Source organism: Sparus aurata, chromosome 23 (genome assembly GCF_900880675.1).
Source record: "Sparus aurata chromosome 23, fSpaAur1.1, whole genome shotgun sequence".
NCBI classification, from domain to species: domain Eukaryota; kingdom Metazoa; phylum Chordata; class Actinopteri; order Spariformes; family Sparidae; genus Sparus; species Sparus aurata.
The window spans coordinates 19,540,137-19,559,108 of record NC_044209.1 but is presented as its reverse complement, the minus strand read 5'-3'; the positions used below and the strand labels follow the sequence as shown (position 1 = coordinate 19,559,108).

General features: G+C 40.1%; 2 protein-coding genes across 2 annotated transcripts; one reads left to right on the top strand and one right to left on the bottom strand.

Annotated features, from left to right (window-relative positions):
• cldni (claudin i) lies at positions 1-3,124 on the bottom strand. Its single transcript, XM_030407192.1, has 3 exons — positions 3,001-3,124; positions 1,373-1,505; positions 1-1,076 (listed from the first exon to the last, which is right to left on the bottom strand). The coding sequence occupies exons 2-3, from the start codon at positions 1,502-1,504 to the stop codon at positions 573-575; spliced, it is 636 nt and encodes a 211-aa protein (XP_030263052.1). The 5' UTR covers position 1,505; positions 3,001-3,124; the 3' UTR covers positions 1-572.
• A 2,620-nt stretch (positions 3,125-5,744) lies between these two features.
• ppp1caa (protein phosphatase 1, catalytic subunit, alpha isozyme a) lies at positions 5,745-13,593 on the top strand. Its single transcript, XM_030407763.1, has 8 exons — positions 5,745-5,918; positions 6,205-6,316; positions 11,160-11,291; positions 11,547-11,777; positions 11,869-11,973; positions 12,059-12,282; positions 12,608-12,742; positions 12,960-13,593. The coding sequence occupies exons 2-8, from the start codon at positions 6,262-6,264 to the stop codon at positions 13,074-13,076; spliced, it is 999 nt and encodes a 332-aa protein (XP_030263623.1). The 5' UTR covers positions 5,745-5,918; positions 6,205-6,261; the 3' UTR covers positions 13,077-13,593.
• The last annotated feature ends 5,379 nt before the right edge of the window (positions 13,594-18,972 follow it).

The window sequence follows — 18,972 nt, the reverse complement described above, 5'->3', positions numbered from 1 at the left end:
TTTTGATTAACACCAGATTTTAATCATTTATACTCATAGTTATACAAAATGAGAAACAAATTAAAAAAGAGCAATAACGAGAGTTATATAAAATTTTATGAAATGTCATGTGGACATTTAGGAATGGATCATCAGTGAAACAAGTGCACAAAGATGAGAATTAAACATTTAACAAAATGAAAAGAATGTAGAGAAACAGACAATGCAATATAAACAGAAACCTTTCTGTTTATATTGCATTGTCTGTTGCTCTACATTCAGGGTTCGAACAATATGTAAAATATGAGTCACTGGCTCATTTATATGCTGAATGTTGAGCTTACTGACCCTAGGTGTATAATTTACAGCTTGTATACTTTTTACTTTCCATGTAATTTTCAAATACCTTCTGCATAACCCGGCACCTAACTGTGAAACAGCTTTGAAATTTAAAACATCTCCAGCATATGAATATGACAGAAAAAACAAGATCAGTATTCAGTATTTACAGACTTTTTCTATTGTTTTCATTCAGTTTTTATCCCCCATATCATCTACTTTTCTCTCAAACACCAGTCCCCTTTACAAAGCCACTACACGTAGTTTTTATTCGGGGCGGAGGCACTGTTGCTGTAGTACTTTGCGGTTCCACCGGAGCTGCCAGATCCAGGTCTGCTGAAGCAGCAGAGCAGACCTCCAGCAATTAGCAACAGCACGCCAGCCGCCCAGCCGATAAAGATGCATGCTCCCATCTCCTTCTTCTGAGAAGCTAACACCAAGGGACTGTTGAATTCTCGCACAATATTGTGGGCAGACCAGCTGACGGGGATGATCACCAAGAGGCCGGCCAGCAGCAGGCCTATCCCAGCCACCAGGCTGATCTTGGGTTTGGCGTCTTCGTTCTCAATGCAGGTGGTGAAGTCGGCACCGCAGAACAGGATGAGGAGGCTGAGGCCGCTGAGCATGGCGCTGATGATGGTCATGGCACGGGCGGCCTGCAGGTCAGAGGCCAACACCAGCAGAGAGTCGTAGTTCTTGCACTGCTGCTGGCCGGTACTCTGCACGACACAGGTCGTCCACAGGCCCTCCTGACTGCTCTGCTCACACACAGAAAGTAAAAGGGAGGGTCAGTCATTTTGTGGGGCTTAGGCAGCACATTTACTCAAAAAATGCACTTTCTTTTGAAAGGTTTAACATACAAAGATCAACTTGATCTATAATGCTTCCACATTCAGGAAAGACAGTTTTTAAATCAATACCCCTTTCTGTGACACATGCTGTCAGTGCACTGCAGAAAAGTACAATTTATGTTGGGTTTTACCTCCTTGCCATACCTCTCAATTTTCTTCCTATTCACGACCTTTCATTAAAAGAGCTTCAAGTTTTTCATTACCTGTGCAGTCACAATGTTGGATCCTACGAAGGACGACACCTTCCAGCGTGGGACGGCACAACAAACAATCACCCCGATCAGGCCGAGGACCCCGAGGGCCACACATACAATCTGAACGCCCTTAGATGCCATCCTGGAAAAAGTCAAGACGGAGAGAAGGATCAGAGGCACAAAGCTGATATTTAAAACAATTGTTACTATTTGTTTTTCTTCATTGCACACACATGATTCATTTATATTAATTTGCACTGTTCACATCCAAGTAGCGCAGCTTCAGTGCTGTTGAAACGCCACCTGTTTCCCTCATTGGTTACAAAGTAGGAGCTCATGAATCTCTTTCACAGATCTCAGATGTAAGCGCCATCTATCTGTTGTTACTGTGCTGTAACTGTTGATCCGTGGTTTTTTTTTGTTGTAATTGCATAGCTGACTGCGCATTCAGACAAACACCCGTTCCCTCCGACAGGCCTTCACAGGATTATGTGGCTTAGGGCTACATTTTAAAACAAGTTCATGTCCTGACAGGCCCAGGGCCCCCAGATCTCCACCCAGTACAGACTCAGCCACTCCCTCAGATCTTCTCACTTGGAAAACCATCCTTAAACTATATTTATCTATTTTAGGATCACTTCATACAGACAAGAATTAAAGTATGAGTAGAAAAAGATGTTTTGATCCTTAAATTACTGTTGCGTTATTTTGATAAATGGTATGTTTATATATCGGAAGAATTAAAGAACAAAAATAACAAAATGAAAACTTGAAGGACATACATTCAGGCACAAAAGAAGAGCAGATGTGCCTATACTCTCTCGAGACTTATGTTAATTGCTGCTAGTTTTTTATAAAACATGGATAATGTTTTCGCAAAGGGAAGACCTTCTCTTTGTTCTTCATCCATACCAACAATTCAAATGATTCTTTACCAGCTGAAAACACACACAGAGCACATTTTGGTGTATTTATTTTTTTCATAAACATAGAAAAAAGTCTCATATTGTACTTAAAGAAGACCATTAAGCCAAATTAGACCACACATTTTGTGAAATAACAAAGAAGAGCCAATAACCCAATCATGGTATGATGGGGATAACTCTGGGCTGAATTCAGACCAAGACAAAAATATCTTACTTTTAAGCATATGTGACTCGCCCCAGATCACAAACTTTCAGAGCAGATTGAACACTGAAAACTAATCTGATGTGGGTCACGGGATCTTACATAACCAGATGTTTTTGTTCCCGCTCCTGAAAAAACACTAATTTCCTCCTCAAAATTACTGAATATTGCATATAAACATACATTTCTATTCTTTTCAAATTAAGGGGTACAGCAGTCTCATCAAACCGTCCTCAAAACTGGGATCACACACATTAAAACATTAACTGGAAAAAAAAAAAAAAAAAGAATCACAAACATGCTGCTGCTTTTTTCCTCTCAAAGCTGTTTAGTTGCACTTTAACAGATTTCTGCTGGTGCACATAAAAAGGTATTCAACTAATCCTCCAACAATCCTTTCATCCTCTGTCATTTTGAGCTTTTGCAGAATCATATCTCTTGTCAAAGCTCGGGCTGTCCATCTGAATATAAAGTGGATTTAAAAAAAAAAACAAAAAAAACATGCTTACCTTTTATTAAGTGTCCTCTGAACTTCTGAAAAAATGAGGGGAGATGTTTCTTGAGGTTCCTTCTTTCGTCCTGCCTCTGCGTTGTTTTGAAGATGCTGTTTTCTGATGCACAAGTTTTATACAGAGGGTGCGTGATAAGATGGGGGGGGTATTTGTAGAGGAATGTGAGGTGTAGGGTGGGGCTGAAGTCTAAGGAGAAGGAACACGGGAGGGAAGGACCTCAAGACCAGACTGGACTTGTCCTATACGTCGGTTTCCCTCTCTTTTTCCATCTTAGACCTGCCATGGATCTCAGGAGTTCTTACTTAACGCACCTCACCTCGATGGATAAACCTCAGAGTCTCCTATAAAAACAAGCTGTTATATGCTCCCATCAGTGGTCAAAATTGATCAGAAAACATACACAGGTGTTGTTGTGATTACATCAATGATGTTGAGTGAATCATTTATCTGCTAAAAAAAAAAAAGGGAAAAATGACTCACCTGCAAGACTGAAAACCACCAGGGATTCCATACCTGCAGATCCCAGATAACCCCCACCTCTGTCGAAACTGTGATGACGAATTTAGGATGCTGCTCTAGGAAACCGAGACAGAGCGGGATTAGGGTTTTTGCGTAAGAATATAAGTTTCATGGATCATATGATGGTGAGAAATGATGAAATGAAAAGGAATGTTGTGAAACCAAATTATGAATGTCCTCGTTTAACACACAGTCAGACACACTGACACATAATATACAGACATAAATAGAAGAGGGTTCAATGATGGAGAGGCACACTTGAGTATTTTTATACAGTAAATACAATAAGATTCAATGTTCAGGGCAGCGCAAACTCACACAGCCTGTAGGAGAAAAGGTGTTCACCCTGTTTCTTCGCAATAACAAGATTATCATCTCAGATTTATCTCAGAATGTGAAGGAAGTCGCATCTTCGACGATGTTAATCGAGTTTCCCTTTTGATAATTTTGTCTTAGCTTCTACTTACTACTCCCCTTCCCTCAAGAGACTTTTCCCTTTGCCAGGCCACCATTGGAAATAAGAGTTAAGACAATGAATCAAGTTGTTCTTACAATTTTTTTTACTATTATTTCCTTCCGTTGACTCTTTTATATTGTTTCTAACGAATGAGACATCACATTACTTCAGTCTAGTATAATTTAGTCATTCCTATAGCAGCCTCTGACTTGCATAATTCAATTCAATTCAGCAGATCAATTTGCAATCGCATGCTTATTTCTTTGTATGCAAGCAATGTATGTACATATCAAATTAACTGGGGTTATATGATGCGATATAGACTGCAGTATTTGCAATGAAGGGTAACTTTACCAATTTTACACATGAAAGTGTGTTTACAGGTCTTGGTGAGTACTACTGCATATTTAAAAAAGTAGTATAAGGCCTTTTGAATCCATTTCTGCTATTAACATGTATCTTTGCTGAGTCAGTTCCACCTGGCGTCAGCCGTCTCCACGTGCATCTCGAGTGACCGCTTGTGATCGGCTCTCACGTAGTCTCTCTCAAGTAAACAGATACATCAATGAGACAAACAGAAACAACAAAAATCATTTACACAATGAAAGAAAGTGCATAATATATAACATTCACCAGATTTACAAGAAGGCACATATAATTGAAAATTTGCCAGAGACAGCTTTTCACAAAGTTTATAAAGTTTCTCCTAACTCACCAATTCACAAAAATTGGGTGATTTTACATTGGAGTCTGCAGAATGTCTCTCCATCTTCAATTTCTTGCTGTTGTTGAGTGCGACTGATGCGTATGCTGGCGTTCACGTTTGCCATCTTCTTTAGTGCAAACTGTAGTTAAATTGTTGTTAATAACTGCTAGATATAAGTTATCCTGACCATTAAATAAACACAAAAACCATGAATGTTGCGCACCATTTACAATGACCTCATTATACAGGCTGACCCCTGACTGACTGACTTCCTCATCCATGCATTACTGCTACCTTTCAAAACCTGGTGCCTACATTACCCACAATTCCAAGACACCGAATGGCAACACTGAAGGCAATTTATCAGATAACACACAGCCTGCTCTGGAGTTACAATAGGCCTTATACTACTTTTTCACCCAAGCCATAGAGCTCCTGTAAACACACCCTAATGTGTAAAATTGGTGGAACTACCTTTTTATTCATGTTTGATGCTTTGTAAATGTGCTGTAGGCCTCTGCCATCAGGTGGCGCCTTTAAGTGAGTCTTGAAAGTATTGAAGCAGAAGTAGCAACACACTTTTTCTTTTCCTGTTCATTGCGGTTTAGTGGGCTGACCTTTTGCATTATGTTTCCTAGCAGAAGAGAAAAACGTCCTGGTCGAACCTCATTTGCTTTTTTTTTTTTTTTTGTTTAGTGCAAAAGTAAGATGGCAAGAAGTTAAACTACCTCCCCAAAGTCCCCGGACTGAGAAGCTTGTGGTGACGTTTAACAACCACCAGAAAAATGTAGCTGCAAAAATGACCACATTTAACACACTGCAGCGACTTGGATGAAATAGCACAAAGTACAATTTTAAGGTTGTAACACCGCAATTTTACTTGTAAACACTCGGTGGCGCACTTTGAGCTCTCCCTCCATTGATGCGCCTGGGAAACAGCTGGGGGGCGGGGTTTACTTAATGACGGACCAAGCAAGAGTCCAATCAAATGTGACGATTCGGGATTCTAAATTCCAGCATGGACCAATCATCTTCCTAGGAACGTGTGCAGCCCTCGTTTTGACTCAGCCTCCTACGTGAGACACTTCGGTAGAAACGGCCCTCTTTTAAAGTTCCTGGGGGAAGAGTGGAGGGACCCGGACAAACCGAAGGAAAAGGGCCAAGATTGAGCTGAAAGGAGAGATATTTACACACTATTCACCCCAGGAGGACTGCCGTTAATCTGAAGATAAGGTTCGGGATAGATAATTTTTTACAGATTCTAACGTATATTACAAAGCTATCGTTAGCTACTAGCCGTTCAGTTTGCTGTATGTGTATCTTACGCTACTTGGCTAGTAGCTACCTAGCTAGCTTGCTTAGCTAAATTCATCAAGCTCATTCATTTATACAGTACACTAATATCGCTCGATTAGCTAGTGCGAGGCACTCGTTAGTTTATCGGTGTATAGTACATCATATATTATGAGTAGCTAACTACTACTGTCCGTCTCTTTTTTGTCCCTGTTCTTGAATCTAGGGTACAACACGGAAAACCAAGGTCTTGACTGCCCGAGAACGTCAGAAAATAAAGAAAATGGCGGAGCCAGACAAATTAAACATCGACTCTATAATTCAGCGTCTCTTGGAAGGTGAGAAGGATTAAACGGCAATATACTTGTATTAATTTAGGGTATATTCTGATGGTGGTGAATTAAATTTATATTATATATAGCAGGTATGCCGGCTAAAGTTAGTTCGCGTCAGTCACGTTATGTTGTAGTAGCCTACTTAAGATCGCTGTCTGCTCAGACTTGATTGCTGGATTTGGATGAAAGATTTTAGCCAAACCATCTCTGCTCTGGCAATATTGTTGAGTTTACGTTGTTGGATTGGAATGAACCATTCAACTCTTTCATACATTTCTGTTGTCATTAGAGATACGGTGTCACGGCATTGCTTGAAAATCAAGGTGGGATGGTTGAATTAGCATGAACAAGGAGGAACATGATCACCGTGTGATATGTTACTGGCTTTGGGTTTCTGGTTTTAGGCTGTAACGTTATGCATCAGGTCGATGACGCGGCGACGAGATTTCACGCTCACATTTCAAAATAAGATAAAATGTCCAATCTGAATAATTACCGTTAGACTGACTTTTTGCAATGTGTTTGTGTGTGGGACTGTGGGATTATTACTTGTGGATGCTTACATTCAGTTTTAACCCCATCTGCGTGCCCCTTTCCCACCAGAGCTTCTCAGGTCCATTGGAGGACTGTCCCCTGTTGGGCCCATTGTTTTGTTGAGGATCTGATTACAATGTACAGCCACAACCTTCCTCATACTGTCTTGTTAATGAGTTGTAAAATCAAAGATTCTTTGATTTGCACATGCTCCCTCCTGATACTTCGTGAAATTGTTGGTTGGCCATTTCTGCTTCTTCACGGTTGTTTTTAAAGCAAGATATGAACTGCAAACGTAATATTTTCCCTGTAAAGCAGTGTTGCATGCAAGTTATGTGCTCCTTATGAAAATGCACATTTCCGTTCATGCAGACCGTTTCTAAGCCATTTTTATGTTGTAGCTGTTACCCACGTTTGACAAAGAACAATGAGGTGGCAGATATGGAGTGATTTTCTTATTCTATAAAACCAATACCTGTCTGAATACCCACTGTATATAATGTATGCTGGCGGAGTTGTTATAGTTTGAGTTGTGTGTGTGTGTGTGTGTGTGTGTGTTTATCTTTAAATTCACATGCTTGTGTAACAGGAGTCCCAAGGACATCAAACAGTAGCATAAATCTTTTCATATCCAACTGTACAGTTCATCTAGAGAGCACAAGAAATAAGGTTATGACCTCTGTAGACAAGTCCACTGGGTGTGGAAATTATTCCTGCTTCACACTTGTGTGTATCTATGGAAATGCTTGGGTAGAGACTTCTTTCTGTTAATGTTTCACAAGAGCAACGTCATATATTTTGGTTAGATGTCACTATTGTTGGTTCAGGGTCTTGAGGTCTCTACATGTTGTGATTCACAAACAATGCACCTTTAGACACAGTATTAAAAGATGTTTTGGCCAGTAATTGAGGAATGCTTTGTACAAAGAATTTTCTCAGGCCTAACAACAGTGTTAATAAATATGACCATATCCCTGTTTGTTTACCTTCTTAACTATAGACCCTGCACGAGCAGCCTAGACTGAGCTGGTGGATGTGATTGGGATTATTCACTAATATGCATATGCAGTCACAGTGCCTCCTGGGAGTTTGACATTGACCGTGGACCCTGCCTTCTGCTGGTGTGTTTTGTACATGGATTGTTATACTTGGGCCATGATAAGGTTGTCTGCCAAACACAGGGGAAGACAAACAAGCCTGACAGTGGCAGCATTTATATCCTCTTATGTAACTCACTTGACCTTTTTTTTGTCAGGCATTGTGGTTTTATTGCTGAGATAAACCACTTGCCAGTAAATATTACTACTGTGTTGGTCTATTTTGTTCAAGACAACAATAGACGCAAGACTACATGTCAAACTGCAGGTGCTACATCAAAAGATTGATAAATTACCGACTCTGTGTGAACAACAACCCACCTGCTTGCTGACTGTGTTTGGAGACCAAGCCAATTAAATGTGTTTGGATAATGAGTGGTTTCAATTGGATTACTGTTGAAGATCTAGAGCTAAGGGAACTCTGAGAATGTGTGTTGCTAATAGCATGTCTGAAGATTGTTGCATCACATAAGCTCAGCCGGAACAGCCGGAACACCCAGCACTGAGTCAGGGGGGCTGGACCAAGCCAACTGTTGTTTCCAGTTTTCCAGTGCTGCTTTTCTGATGTGCTGGTCCAGCTCATTGTTTTCTGTCCCCTGATCAGTGTAGTGGAAAGCCTTTTGTCTGTGGCCCTCATGATGTGCTCACTGTTGCCCACTGGCTATGTGGCTAACTTTGGAGTAAGCTCTGTCAGGGCTTAGCCTTCTGTAATCCAGGTTTAAAGTGACAAGCAGCACTGCAGTATTTATACTACTTTTCACTGTTTAGGGCTTCACTTTTAGTTCCTGCCTGAAGAATTTCATTATTTATGCATCCATTTGTTGGTTTATACTCTGTGGAACCATTGCAGTGAGAGATGGTCTGTAATTATGTTATTTTGACAAATATAAATAATGTTTGTCACAGTACATTGATATGACAGTTTATCAAAAGTTGCTCTACAAAGATTTGTTTCCACCAAAACACTTTCGGTATAGTGCCCTCTGAACCTCGAATTGGCAGTGCTTAAACTCCACTCATTATTATTGGATCAATGTACTAGGTACCTTAACAGAAGAATAATTGATAAACAAGACAGCATTGAGCAGTTCTTTTAGCACCATCCACAACTTTAGATCATTGAAAACACAAAATTATCCTGCATCAATAATTGTTTGAATAATGCTCTGGCTTCATGAATATATTATTGTTATTATTGTTATTGTTATTATTAAACGTGGGCTTATGAGGCCAAAGTGAATGAGATAGGGTAAATGTGTGAAGGAGGTCGACTAAATTTGACACAGGTTTTAGGTCATTGCCTCATGGTTACAATTTGAAAGTGGCGGTAGTTTTCTGTCAGTGTTTAACTGGATTATCTTGTTCACTGGATTCCTGAGTGATTATGATCTCTGTTGCAATGGTAACATTTTCACAACAAGCAAACCTTTTCAATATATATCAGAGTGGTATGATATTGCACACGTTTTTATTTATATTTTAACTGGCAAAGGATGAAAATGTAAGGCTTTTTTTGATGGAGAGGTCTCATATACATATATATATATTTTTAAAGAAGGTAACACTACAGAAATCAACACCATAAGTAATACAGATGTACAAATTAAGATGAATACCACGGCATACCTTGAAAAGGTAACCCTCTAACAGCTGTTATTTCAGCCATAGCTGTGTAGCTTAGCCTCTGAGCCTGCTTCTTGTTTTGCCAGTAGCTGAAAGTACAATTAATTACGCTACAGTTAATGTTGAATAGAGCTATAGTTTCTCTGTTATTACTCACCTAAGACCTGCGTGACATTTAAAGGCGTAAGCATTTGTCTATTTATATGCTGACTTGTTGACACCTGACAACAGAGAGAAGAACTCGATTCACATGAAGCTTGAAAATGATTAGAGGCATCTCCCATTTACACCATACTACATTACCTGTTCAGCAGGCAGTGGTAGAATTTGTTTGCAAAGAGACTCCTTAATAGAAGGCTTGTGCAGTTTTTATTGGGATCTGCTTTGGCATCAAGCAGTACATGTAGGAATGGGGGTGTGATTGATTCTGTCAGTGATACAAACAAACCCAATTCCAAACTCCATCAGGGGCAGTCTTGCATAAGACCGCAGTATACACAAAGGCGCCGAGGTACAGTTGCATGGCATCGGGTCCACACCCTATGGTTTGCCTGCCAATGGGAAAATATTTTGCTATTAATTACGAACAGTAGCTCTAGTTTGATATAAATCCTTTGAGAACGCCTGTGAGGTGACTAACTTCTTTTTCTGTGGACGATCGTCTTTCTGTTGCTGTCATCATCACACTCCTACCTTTTCTCGCATTTCAGCCATGACAGCACATATCACTGGAATGTGTCATTTTAAGACAAATGATCTGTCAGGAAAATAAATTGGATTTCTTGTTCAAGTCTTTATCATGTTTGGCGCCGTTCAGTGTGTGGTAAGTGTGAAAATGCATGACAGGGAGAGACTTGTCAAACCTGCTGGATTCTTCTGATGGCACCAATGAAAGTACAAAAAGAACAGTTTGTTACCTCCATCATTCCATTATAAATACAGGTTATATTTGATTAAATTACATAGTACAACCTGTTACTTGGCCTTATTTGGGATTTGAAACGGTGATATTATTACAGCTGCCGGCATTGCATTCTTGACAGTGCACACTAAGTGTCCCTAATTGCTTGTTTGCAATGTCTTCGCTAAAGCCACATCAGCTAAAAGGGGAAGTGGGTTTCATGTCTTCCCCAAAGCTCGAGTTTGTACTGCCACCTAAGCAGAAAGACGTGCTTTTGAGGTTGACAACGTCAGGCTAGTTTCCATTTCCTAGTTTTCTCAGCTGCTGCATCTCTGTGCACACTGCACAGTCTCATCTAGTTGTGGTTAGAGAAACATTAGAATGGTATCTTGTGTTAGTAACTTGTGATTTCCAAAATTGAGAGCTGCATATATTATGTCCCCAGTGTTTACCTGCTGAAATGGTTGTTAGACTGGACTGCTAACAGAATTTACCAGCATTTGGCTGGTAGGAGGTGTTAACTTGACAGCCTGGTAGTCTGGCTTAAATCCTAAGATCACGTTTCATTCCGGTGCCTTATGTCCTTCTTCTTCATTCAGTATTTCTTACAGCTCTGAGCGTAGGTGTGTCGTTATGATTTTATTATGTCTTACATGAAACATCTCTCCTTATTTTATGTCCCTTCTTTCAGTTAAGGGCTCCCGGCCAGGGAAGAATGTCCAGCTGACAGAGGGTGAGATTCGTGGCCTTTGCTTAAAGTCCCGTGAAATCTTCCTGAGCCAGCCAATCCTGCTCGAGCTAGAAGCTCCCCTCAAAATTTGTGGTGAGTTTTAATATTGTGGTGAGTGAGTTTCAACAATGCATGAAGACCTATCATAAAGTCGTAAAGAAGTTACACTGTAGACAGACTCTTATGCAAGAGAAAATGATTATTACGTGATATTTTGTTCATGATCAACTAGGTAATTGGCTCATCGGTTGATAAGTGTGCACTCTTAGATGGAAAAGCAGCTACACCCAGTATCTGTGAAAGTAAAGTGTTTGAAAGTAAATTCCATTCCTCTGCTGCCCTCTGCAGGTGATGTCCATGGTCAGTACTATGATCTGCTCCGGCTGTTTGAATATGGAGGCTTCCCCCCAGAAAGCAACTACCTGTTCCTGGGTGACTACGTAGACCGAGGGAAGCAGTCACTGGAGACTATCTGCCTGCTTCTAGCCTACAAGATAAAATATCCAGAGAACTTTTTCCTGCTGCGTGGAAACCACGAATGCGCTTCTATTAATCGAATCTATGGCTTTTATGACGAGTGTAAGTGCACACTACTTTAGTTTACAGGAAAAAAAGTCAAATCTGTTCTCTTGACTGCACTAAGTGCTCATCTCTCCTTTTGTGTTGGTAGGTAAGCGACGGTATAACATTAAGCTGTGGAAGACCTTCACAGACTGCTTCAACTGTTTACCTGTGGCTGCCATTGTAGATGAGAAAATCTTCTGCTGTCATGGAGGTAACCTTTGTTAATATAAGATGTTGTGAGGATTAGATAACACACATTATAGCCAGACTAAACTGGGGGTATGATCTCTCTCCAGGCCTCTCTCCTGACCTGCAGTCTATGGAGCAGATCCGCAGAGTAATGCGACCCACAGACGTGCCTGACCAGGGATTGTTGTGTGACCTGCTGTGGGCTGATCCAGACAAAGACGTGCTGGGCTGGGGTGAAAACGACCGTGGTGTCTCCTTCACGTTCGGGGCAGATGTGGTGGCCAAATTTTTGCACAAACACGACATGGACCTAATATGCAGGGCGCACCAGGTAATGTTTAGCCAAGAGGCCTTTTGTCCCTGCTAACTGAAGCTGTGCATTTGTCCTCTTTTAATTTTCTAGATTTGTTGCACTATGAATATACTAGAAAGGCAGATGACTATTCAAATATACTAATATTTAAATAAGCTGTATAACCAAACATGTCAATAAGAAGTTGAGTGTCATTTAGGCAGTTAAAAAAGCTGATGAGCATTTGTCACTGTGTTCAACCAGCTGCACTGAGACGGCGACAAGAAAGCCACAAACTGACTTGTTAATTTTCTTGCTTCTGTTTTGTTATATGTGGTATTGACAGTCTTATTTCTGTTTTGAGGTGGTAGAAGATGGTTATGAGTTTTTCGCAAAGCGGCAACTCGTCACCTTATTCTCAGCCCCCAACTACTGTGGAGAGTTTGACAATGCCGGTGCAATGATGAGTGTGGATGAGACACTCATGTGCTCCTTCCAGGTGTGTAAAACTGAACCTGTGTTATACAAATTTTATTGTCTGCTGCCTGTATTGTGTTTGAAAATTATGTAGTTCAGATAATTAATTAATTAGTTTCTTTTTCTTTTTTTAGTTAGTTTTAACTCTTTGATTTTTACTCCACTAGTATGACATACTGTCAGTCCTTACAGATGTCAGTCTGTCAAATTAAACAAGAATTTTGTTGTTTCTGTCACAGATTCTGAAGCCAGCAGATAAGAAATTGTATCCTTATGGCGGAGGGGGAGGAATGGGATCTGGGCGACCGGTCACCCCACCACGAAATTCAGCCAAGTCCGCCAAAGCCAAGAAATAACACCCGCTGGGTCCCCCTCCCACAACCTGCAACCCCCCCCCCCCGTTGGCCCACTGCTCCTTTTTTTTTTTTCCTCTACCTCCCAAACTTGTTTTTCCCTCGTCACCAAATGGCAGCAAAGCAGACAAGTGTCCAGGGTTCAATCATGTTTTTTTTTCTCTCTAAGATGATTTTTAAGTCTTTGTTTGGCTGTTTGTGTGCAATTTTATTGCGTGGAAAAAAAAGACGTGTGAATGACACAAGAGGAATTGCTGTATTCTGTATGTATGTATGTATGTTTTAATTTTTTTTGTCTTCCTTCTGTACCCTCTGCTCTGTTTTCCTGTCTTTTTGTACAGGTGGGTTCTTGCCCATCCGTGATGTTTTTTCCAAAACCCGGGTGCAGGGGAGGAAGGGGGAGAGAGAAAGAGGAGCCTTAGCTGTTTATGTTGAGGCCCTGCACTGTTTAATGCTAAACACAAGCTTTTGTACATCCTGTTTCAGAGGTCTGTGTATGTCTGTGTAAAGGGGCGGGTGGGTGGGATTAAGTTGCACGGTCAAAGGTAACGGCACATACCACACACACTGGGTGCATAGGTGGATTTATGTGCAGTTGAATCCTTGAATGAAATGGATTCATAAGGCGATAATAACTTTTTTCTCTTCCCTTTGGTAAACCAATGATTTGAGAATGCGATCATGGATGTGAAATAGTTTTGCTTCTTTTTTTTTTCTTTTCTTTTTTTTTTTTTGTAGATACATGAAACCTACATGGTTTGATTTTATTTTTTCCTTTTTCTTTTTCTTGTTTTTCATTTTACTTTTTAGTTCATTGAAAGTTAAAGATGAATAAAATTAACCATTTATTGGAATTATGCCATCACGCTGATCACTTTGTGTTTGCCATTGCTTTGTCATGTTTGTCAGCAACCTTTTGCCATGCATCGTGGCTGCGCTTGCCTTCGAGTGGCGCCTTGAATTTACAGCACAGCAATTTGATGAGATGTCTTAAGAATGACTCTCATACTAAAATGTAGAGGCTGGAAAGTGTCATTTAGGTCATTAAAACAAAACAAAGAGGCATTTCACATGTTACTTCAGTGTGATTTAGCCAAAGATTTCCACTGGAAATTCATTGACTGCAGCAGAGAACCAGAAGCTGCCTGTTTTATCACAAAAAAAAAATATTCTTTTCGATGCAAAATGTTTATTTTTCTCTAACAATTGTTTGTTGATCGTGACAGAGCAGGAAGCGAACAGCCCTTTCTCCGAGCTTCTGTTGCTCGATGCCTCGCTGTTATCACCATGTGTAGTTGATACGTTCCACGAGTACATTTCCACCATTTATCTGGCTTTTAATCTGCATTAAACTTTAACACGGCATACTCGAGGTGCAGACTGTGGAGAAAGTGGCTTGTAGGTTTACCATATTCTGCTGTGATCAAAGAACAAAAAAAGTATCAAAGGGAGCTGAGATGCTGAATCATTGCTCTGACCTTTCCAGTTCGAAGTGCCGTAGTCAAGACCACTTCAGCTGAGTCCATCATAAAACAAAGAGTGGGTTTATTTTAATCCAAACCCACGGCTAATGATTGTTACATGTAAAATAAAACTGGGAAAATGAGCGCTAAAGGCAGCTGTGTTTGGATAAAACCAAGTAATGGATCGAGTAATGGCCTAGTAGCAGACTGTCCTTTAAACTTGATGGAGAATCTGAGCACAAAATCATCATTTTACTGTAAGACAAATATAATATACTCAAGATAATCATGTACAGCAAATTCCCAAATGAATCTAGCGTACAGTTTTTTGTTTTGCAACATCAGGTAATTCCCAAGTGTACAGCAATTAGTAAATAATTTTTTAAGCTTAGATTGCGCTATGTAAATGAGCAAAGATAAAGCGCTTGCATCGCTTGTGACAGCACTTCTGCTTTTTCTTTCATCTGCTCGCTGTTGAAATAAGCATAAAAAGAGCCATAGACGGAGATAATTTTACACTCTGTGTTGTAAATGATGAAAGTGGATCCTGTGACAACTGTGAACCCTCAAACCACACAGTCACCGCGAATGAATTCAAATTCCGGGACATTTTGCTTGTTTATGCAGCTTTTTGAAAAAAATTAAAAGTATCTCTTTCACCACTTTATGTCACAAATGTATGCTCAGTTGGCAAACAGGGTTCCCCCAGTGAAAGCAGCCCAGCACAGGCTGTTTGAAACTGGTGAAAAAATATATTTCTACAGTGTTTCAGGGTTTCTCACTGCCCATTTCTTATAACCCAAACGTAATATTCCCCCCCCGTTACATAATTGCCGTGTCTGGTTTTATTTGTCTGCTGTGTGTCCTCATTTTTCAGCCCTCTGTCCGAGTAGGAACACATGTGATCGCAGCTCCCCACATCGCAAAGACAGTAAATATTGGTCCATGTCGAGTGTAGGTGCACAAGCATGTACTTAAGCAGAGGGTGGGGAAAGCTGGAATTCAGCCATCGAACCTGCCCGGCCTTTTTTCCCTCCACTTTCTCGGCAAGAGGTTTTGTTAGTTTTTTTTTTCCAACTCAGTACCTCAGAAATACAATTTTGTTTTTAAAATAAAAATCAATGTAGGTAAGCTATATTCCGAATCCTGCTTGGCTTTCTAACAATTTGCATACACATAACGGCGCTGGAAAATTTGTGCGGGAGAGGGCAGGTGACGACAGGAAAAAGCTAAAGAAATCATCAGACCCCATTGTGCGCTCATGTTCAATTCACATCCAGTAAGATCAACTCAGGAAGTGAAATTTAAATTCAAACCAATGGTATGAGGACATCGTGTTTATATACATATACTAAGAAAAACACACCTTTATTCCAAGTCCGACGAGTAGACAAATGTTCACATGTTTAAGGTGGCTAAATCAGATTTGAATCGAACCTTGAGATGCTGCTGAGCCCATGTGGGACTGAGGACAATGTTCAGAGCGACCTGGTGCTTTGAAGGTCATTTCTTTTGGATTTGTAAATCATGCAGACCTGCCTTCTGTGGGTGGAGTTGTGTTTAAGGAGATCTGAAAATGTACAGAAATGTATGGTGTTAATTCATAGGACGATAAACAATAATACAAGGCTTTGAGAGCTCTGACGTTGCGGAGACCGACTCCAATGGAGAGAGAGTCTTCAGCGATGCAAGTGGCTCCTGTAAGAGATAATATAGTGTTGAAACTTTATGGAACTTATAGATCTGTCTTCTAACTAAGTGGCCCAAATAAAGGGCCACTTTCATTCCCATGTTCATAGCTGTACAAACCTCTGCTTCTAACATTTTTTTTTAATCGTTTAACTCTATATTTACTGTTAGTACCTCTAAGAATCTGCTCATTTATTACTTTATTTTTTGTTGTTCATATTGTTTCTACGGACAAATTTAACGCTAGATTCTGCAAGCTTATTAGTGTAGGATTTTTTTAATCGATCAGGGATGTTTTGCACCATGCACTGTCGCTGGGTAGATATGAAATTATTAGATTATTACAATTAAGAAAAAATAGAAGTTAACTGTATTTTTTATTTGTATTTCTTTTTCTTTTCAAAATCGGTCACCAACTGTCTCTGTTATAAGGTAGAAATAAAACATAGAATTTGTATATTTGTGTCTGGTTTTCTTTTCTGACTGCAGTGTGGGAAATGTTAAATCTTAACATTTCTCAGCCACATAAAGCAAGCTGCTGGAAAAAGACTGCTGCAGCGGCACTGGGAACGTAGTACTGTAATTTTTACACGTCTTTTCTGCCTTCAGGCTGATTTGTTCTCTTTTTTTTTGCGTAGGCTGACTACACTGTCTATCAAACATTCCTGCATGAGTCAGGAGCATGGGTGGCCTCTTATTTTTTTTTTCCCTTGTGTGTGTATTCACTTATTTATTTATTAGATGTCACCTGGCTCAGGCAGCACTCAAACACTTTACCATATCAAAGAAGAGCCTTTCATTTGGCCATTTAAGTGTGAAGTTGTTTAAGACAACACAGTCTTTCTCCATCCACACCTCCAGCCTCTTCCTTCCTCTTCTCTTTTAAAACTGAGGCGGAGGTTGGGCAGCACTGTTTGCTTGCTCTATGTCTATCTTCGAGGCCTGTATCGTTTCCCCTTTGCTTATCTTTTATGGGGTTTTTTTTGTCACTTGCTGGGCCGATAAGTGTGAAGCACGCTTGGACTGCGGTGAGAACATTTCAGAGGCAATGAGCCAAAACAACTGCGTTAAAAAGCATGTAGAGTGGTAACTCGAAATTGGACCACAGTCTACAGCAGAAATAGGAAACAGATGATATTTGTGAGTTTACGGTTAACAGTTTTTTTCTGGTGATACTTCTTCTAAGTCTAATTCTAAATTGTTTCCTCTCCTGTGTCAGTGACTTGAGAACTGGTGGAAAAAGTTTTCCTAGGATGATCTGAGTTCCTTAAATTTTTTTTCCATCTGAGAAAACACAGCAAGTTATTTTGAAAGGGAGGGGGAAATATTTTTTGAGGAGGAAAGAAATTCATGTGCATGAATATTTCAGGAGAAATCTTCTTTTCCTCGTGTGAAACTGAGCGATTTTTTTTTTCATGTGTGAAACCAAGTAAAAAAAAAAAAACAAGTTTGGAGTATATATACATTCTTTGTAAGGCTCATTTAAGTTATTGTTTTTGTAATACTCACTAGAAGAAAAAACAGTCTTCACTTCCCCTCAGGGCTTCCGTATGAGTTATTGAACTGAAAGAAAGCTGTAGCAATCACTTACAGCAATAAATGTGTAAAAAACGTTTGGCAGCCATTGTTCCTGATGAAACACCGGATGTCGGGTGATTTGCCGTACCTGCAACATTCACATCGAGTGGCTGGTGGACTGGTGCTTGTGATGGTCCTGTCGGTTTATAACTGTGCAGCCTGATGTCCTCATAGGTGCAGTCGCCACATGTCAGTCCGTAAATAATCCTCTCGATTTATGAATCAGACTTATGAGTGAGTCTTCATCAGACTGCAAAAATGTAAAAGCTGAACATTAGCTTGGGTGGTGTGAACAGGCTATATTAATGTATGAGCAGCTAAGAATACACAATTCTAGAGTCACTAGATACTGACAGGAGAACCTGATTAATGTATTCACAAGGGTGAAGGATCTGAAGGGTCCAAGCGACTTCCCTCTGGGCTAAGGAGGAGAAGGATAGACTCATTAATAACTGTAAACTGGATCATAATCTGTAATGGATTGATTTCTTCAGCCACATGAAATCTCTCAGCAGTGCTTTTGTGGTGACAGGCTGATGTTTTATGATGTTTTGTGGGAGCTTAAATGCCTCGACGCCCTTAAATAAAATATGCAGTAACACCGCTCTGGATCTTTGTCCAGCCGGGCATCTCGATTTCTAAAACATTTCAACACTCAAGTTATTGGCACGATCCCAGTCCTTCCGTGGCATGCTCTGGTTAAATATCCCTTCAGGGTGGAGCCAATTTAACAGTTTTATTGGATGAGTATGGATGTGATTTGTACGTATTAAAATTAATGAGTATGGATGTAGTGTCTGCATCTTAAAACAGATTTGCAAAAAGATTGACTGGTTTAAATCAGGACGGCCCAAAGTGGCGTCCACAGTCCAAAGCTGGCCCTCCAGATGTTTCTGGCTTAAAATGAAGAAAAAGTTATTAAAACAATAAGTCAATGTCTGTGCCGTTCTGATTTTTTGTGTAGTAAAATGCTCTTTAAATATTTAGGATCCCTTTTATTCATTTTTCTTTTCATAATCTGAACATGGCGAGCAGAGTGACAGTTTGAGCAGGAGGTCAGTCAATTCATGGAACTGGGGATCCAAGTAGAGTTTGCATCATCAAACAATACAGTACACCATATTTTTGCTTTTGGCCTGTGGCCCCATTAAGTTTCACTTTTGCAACAA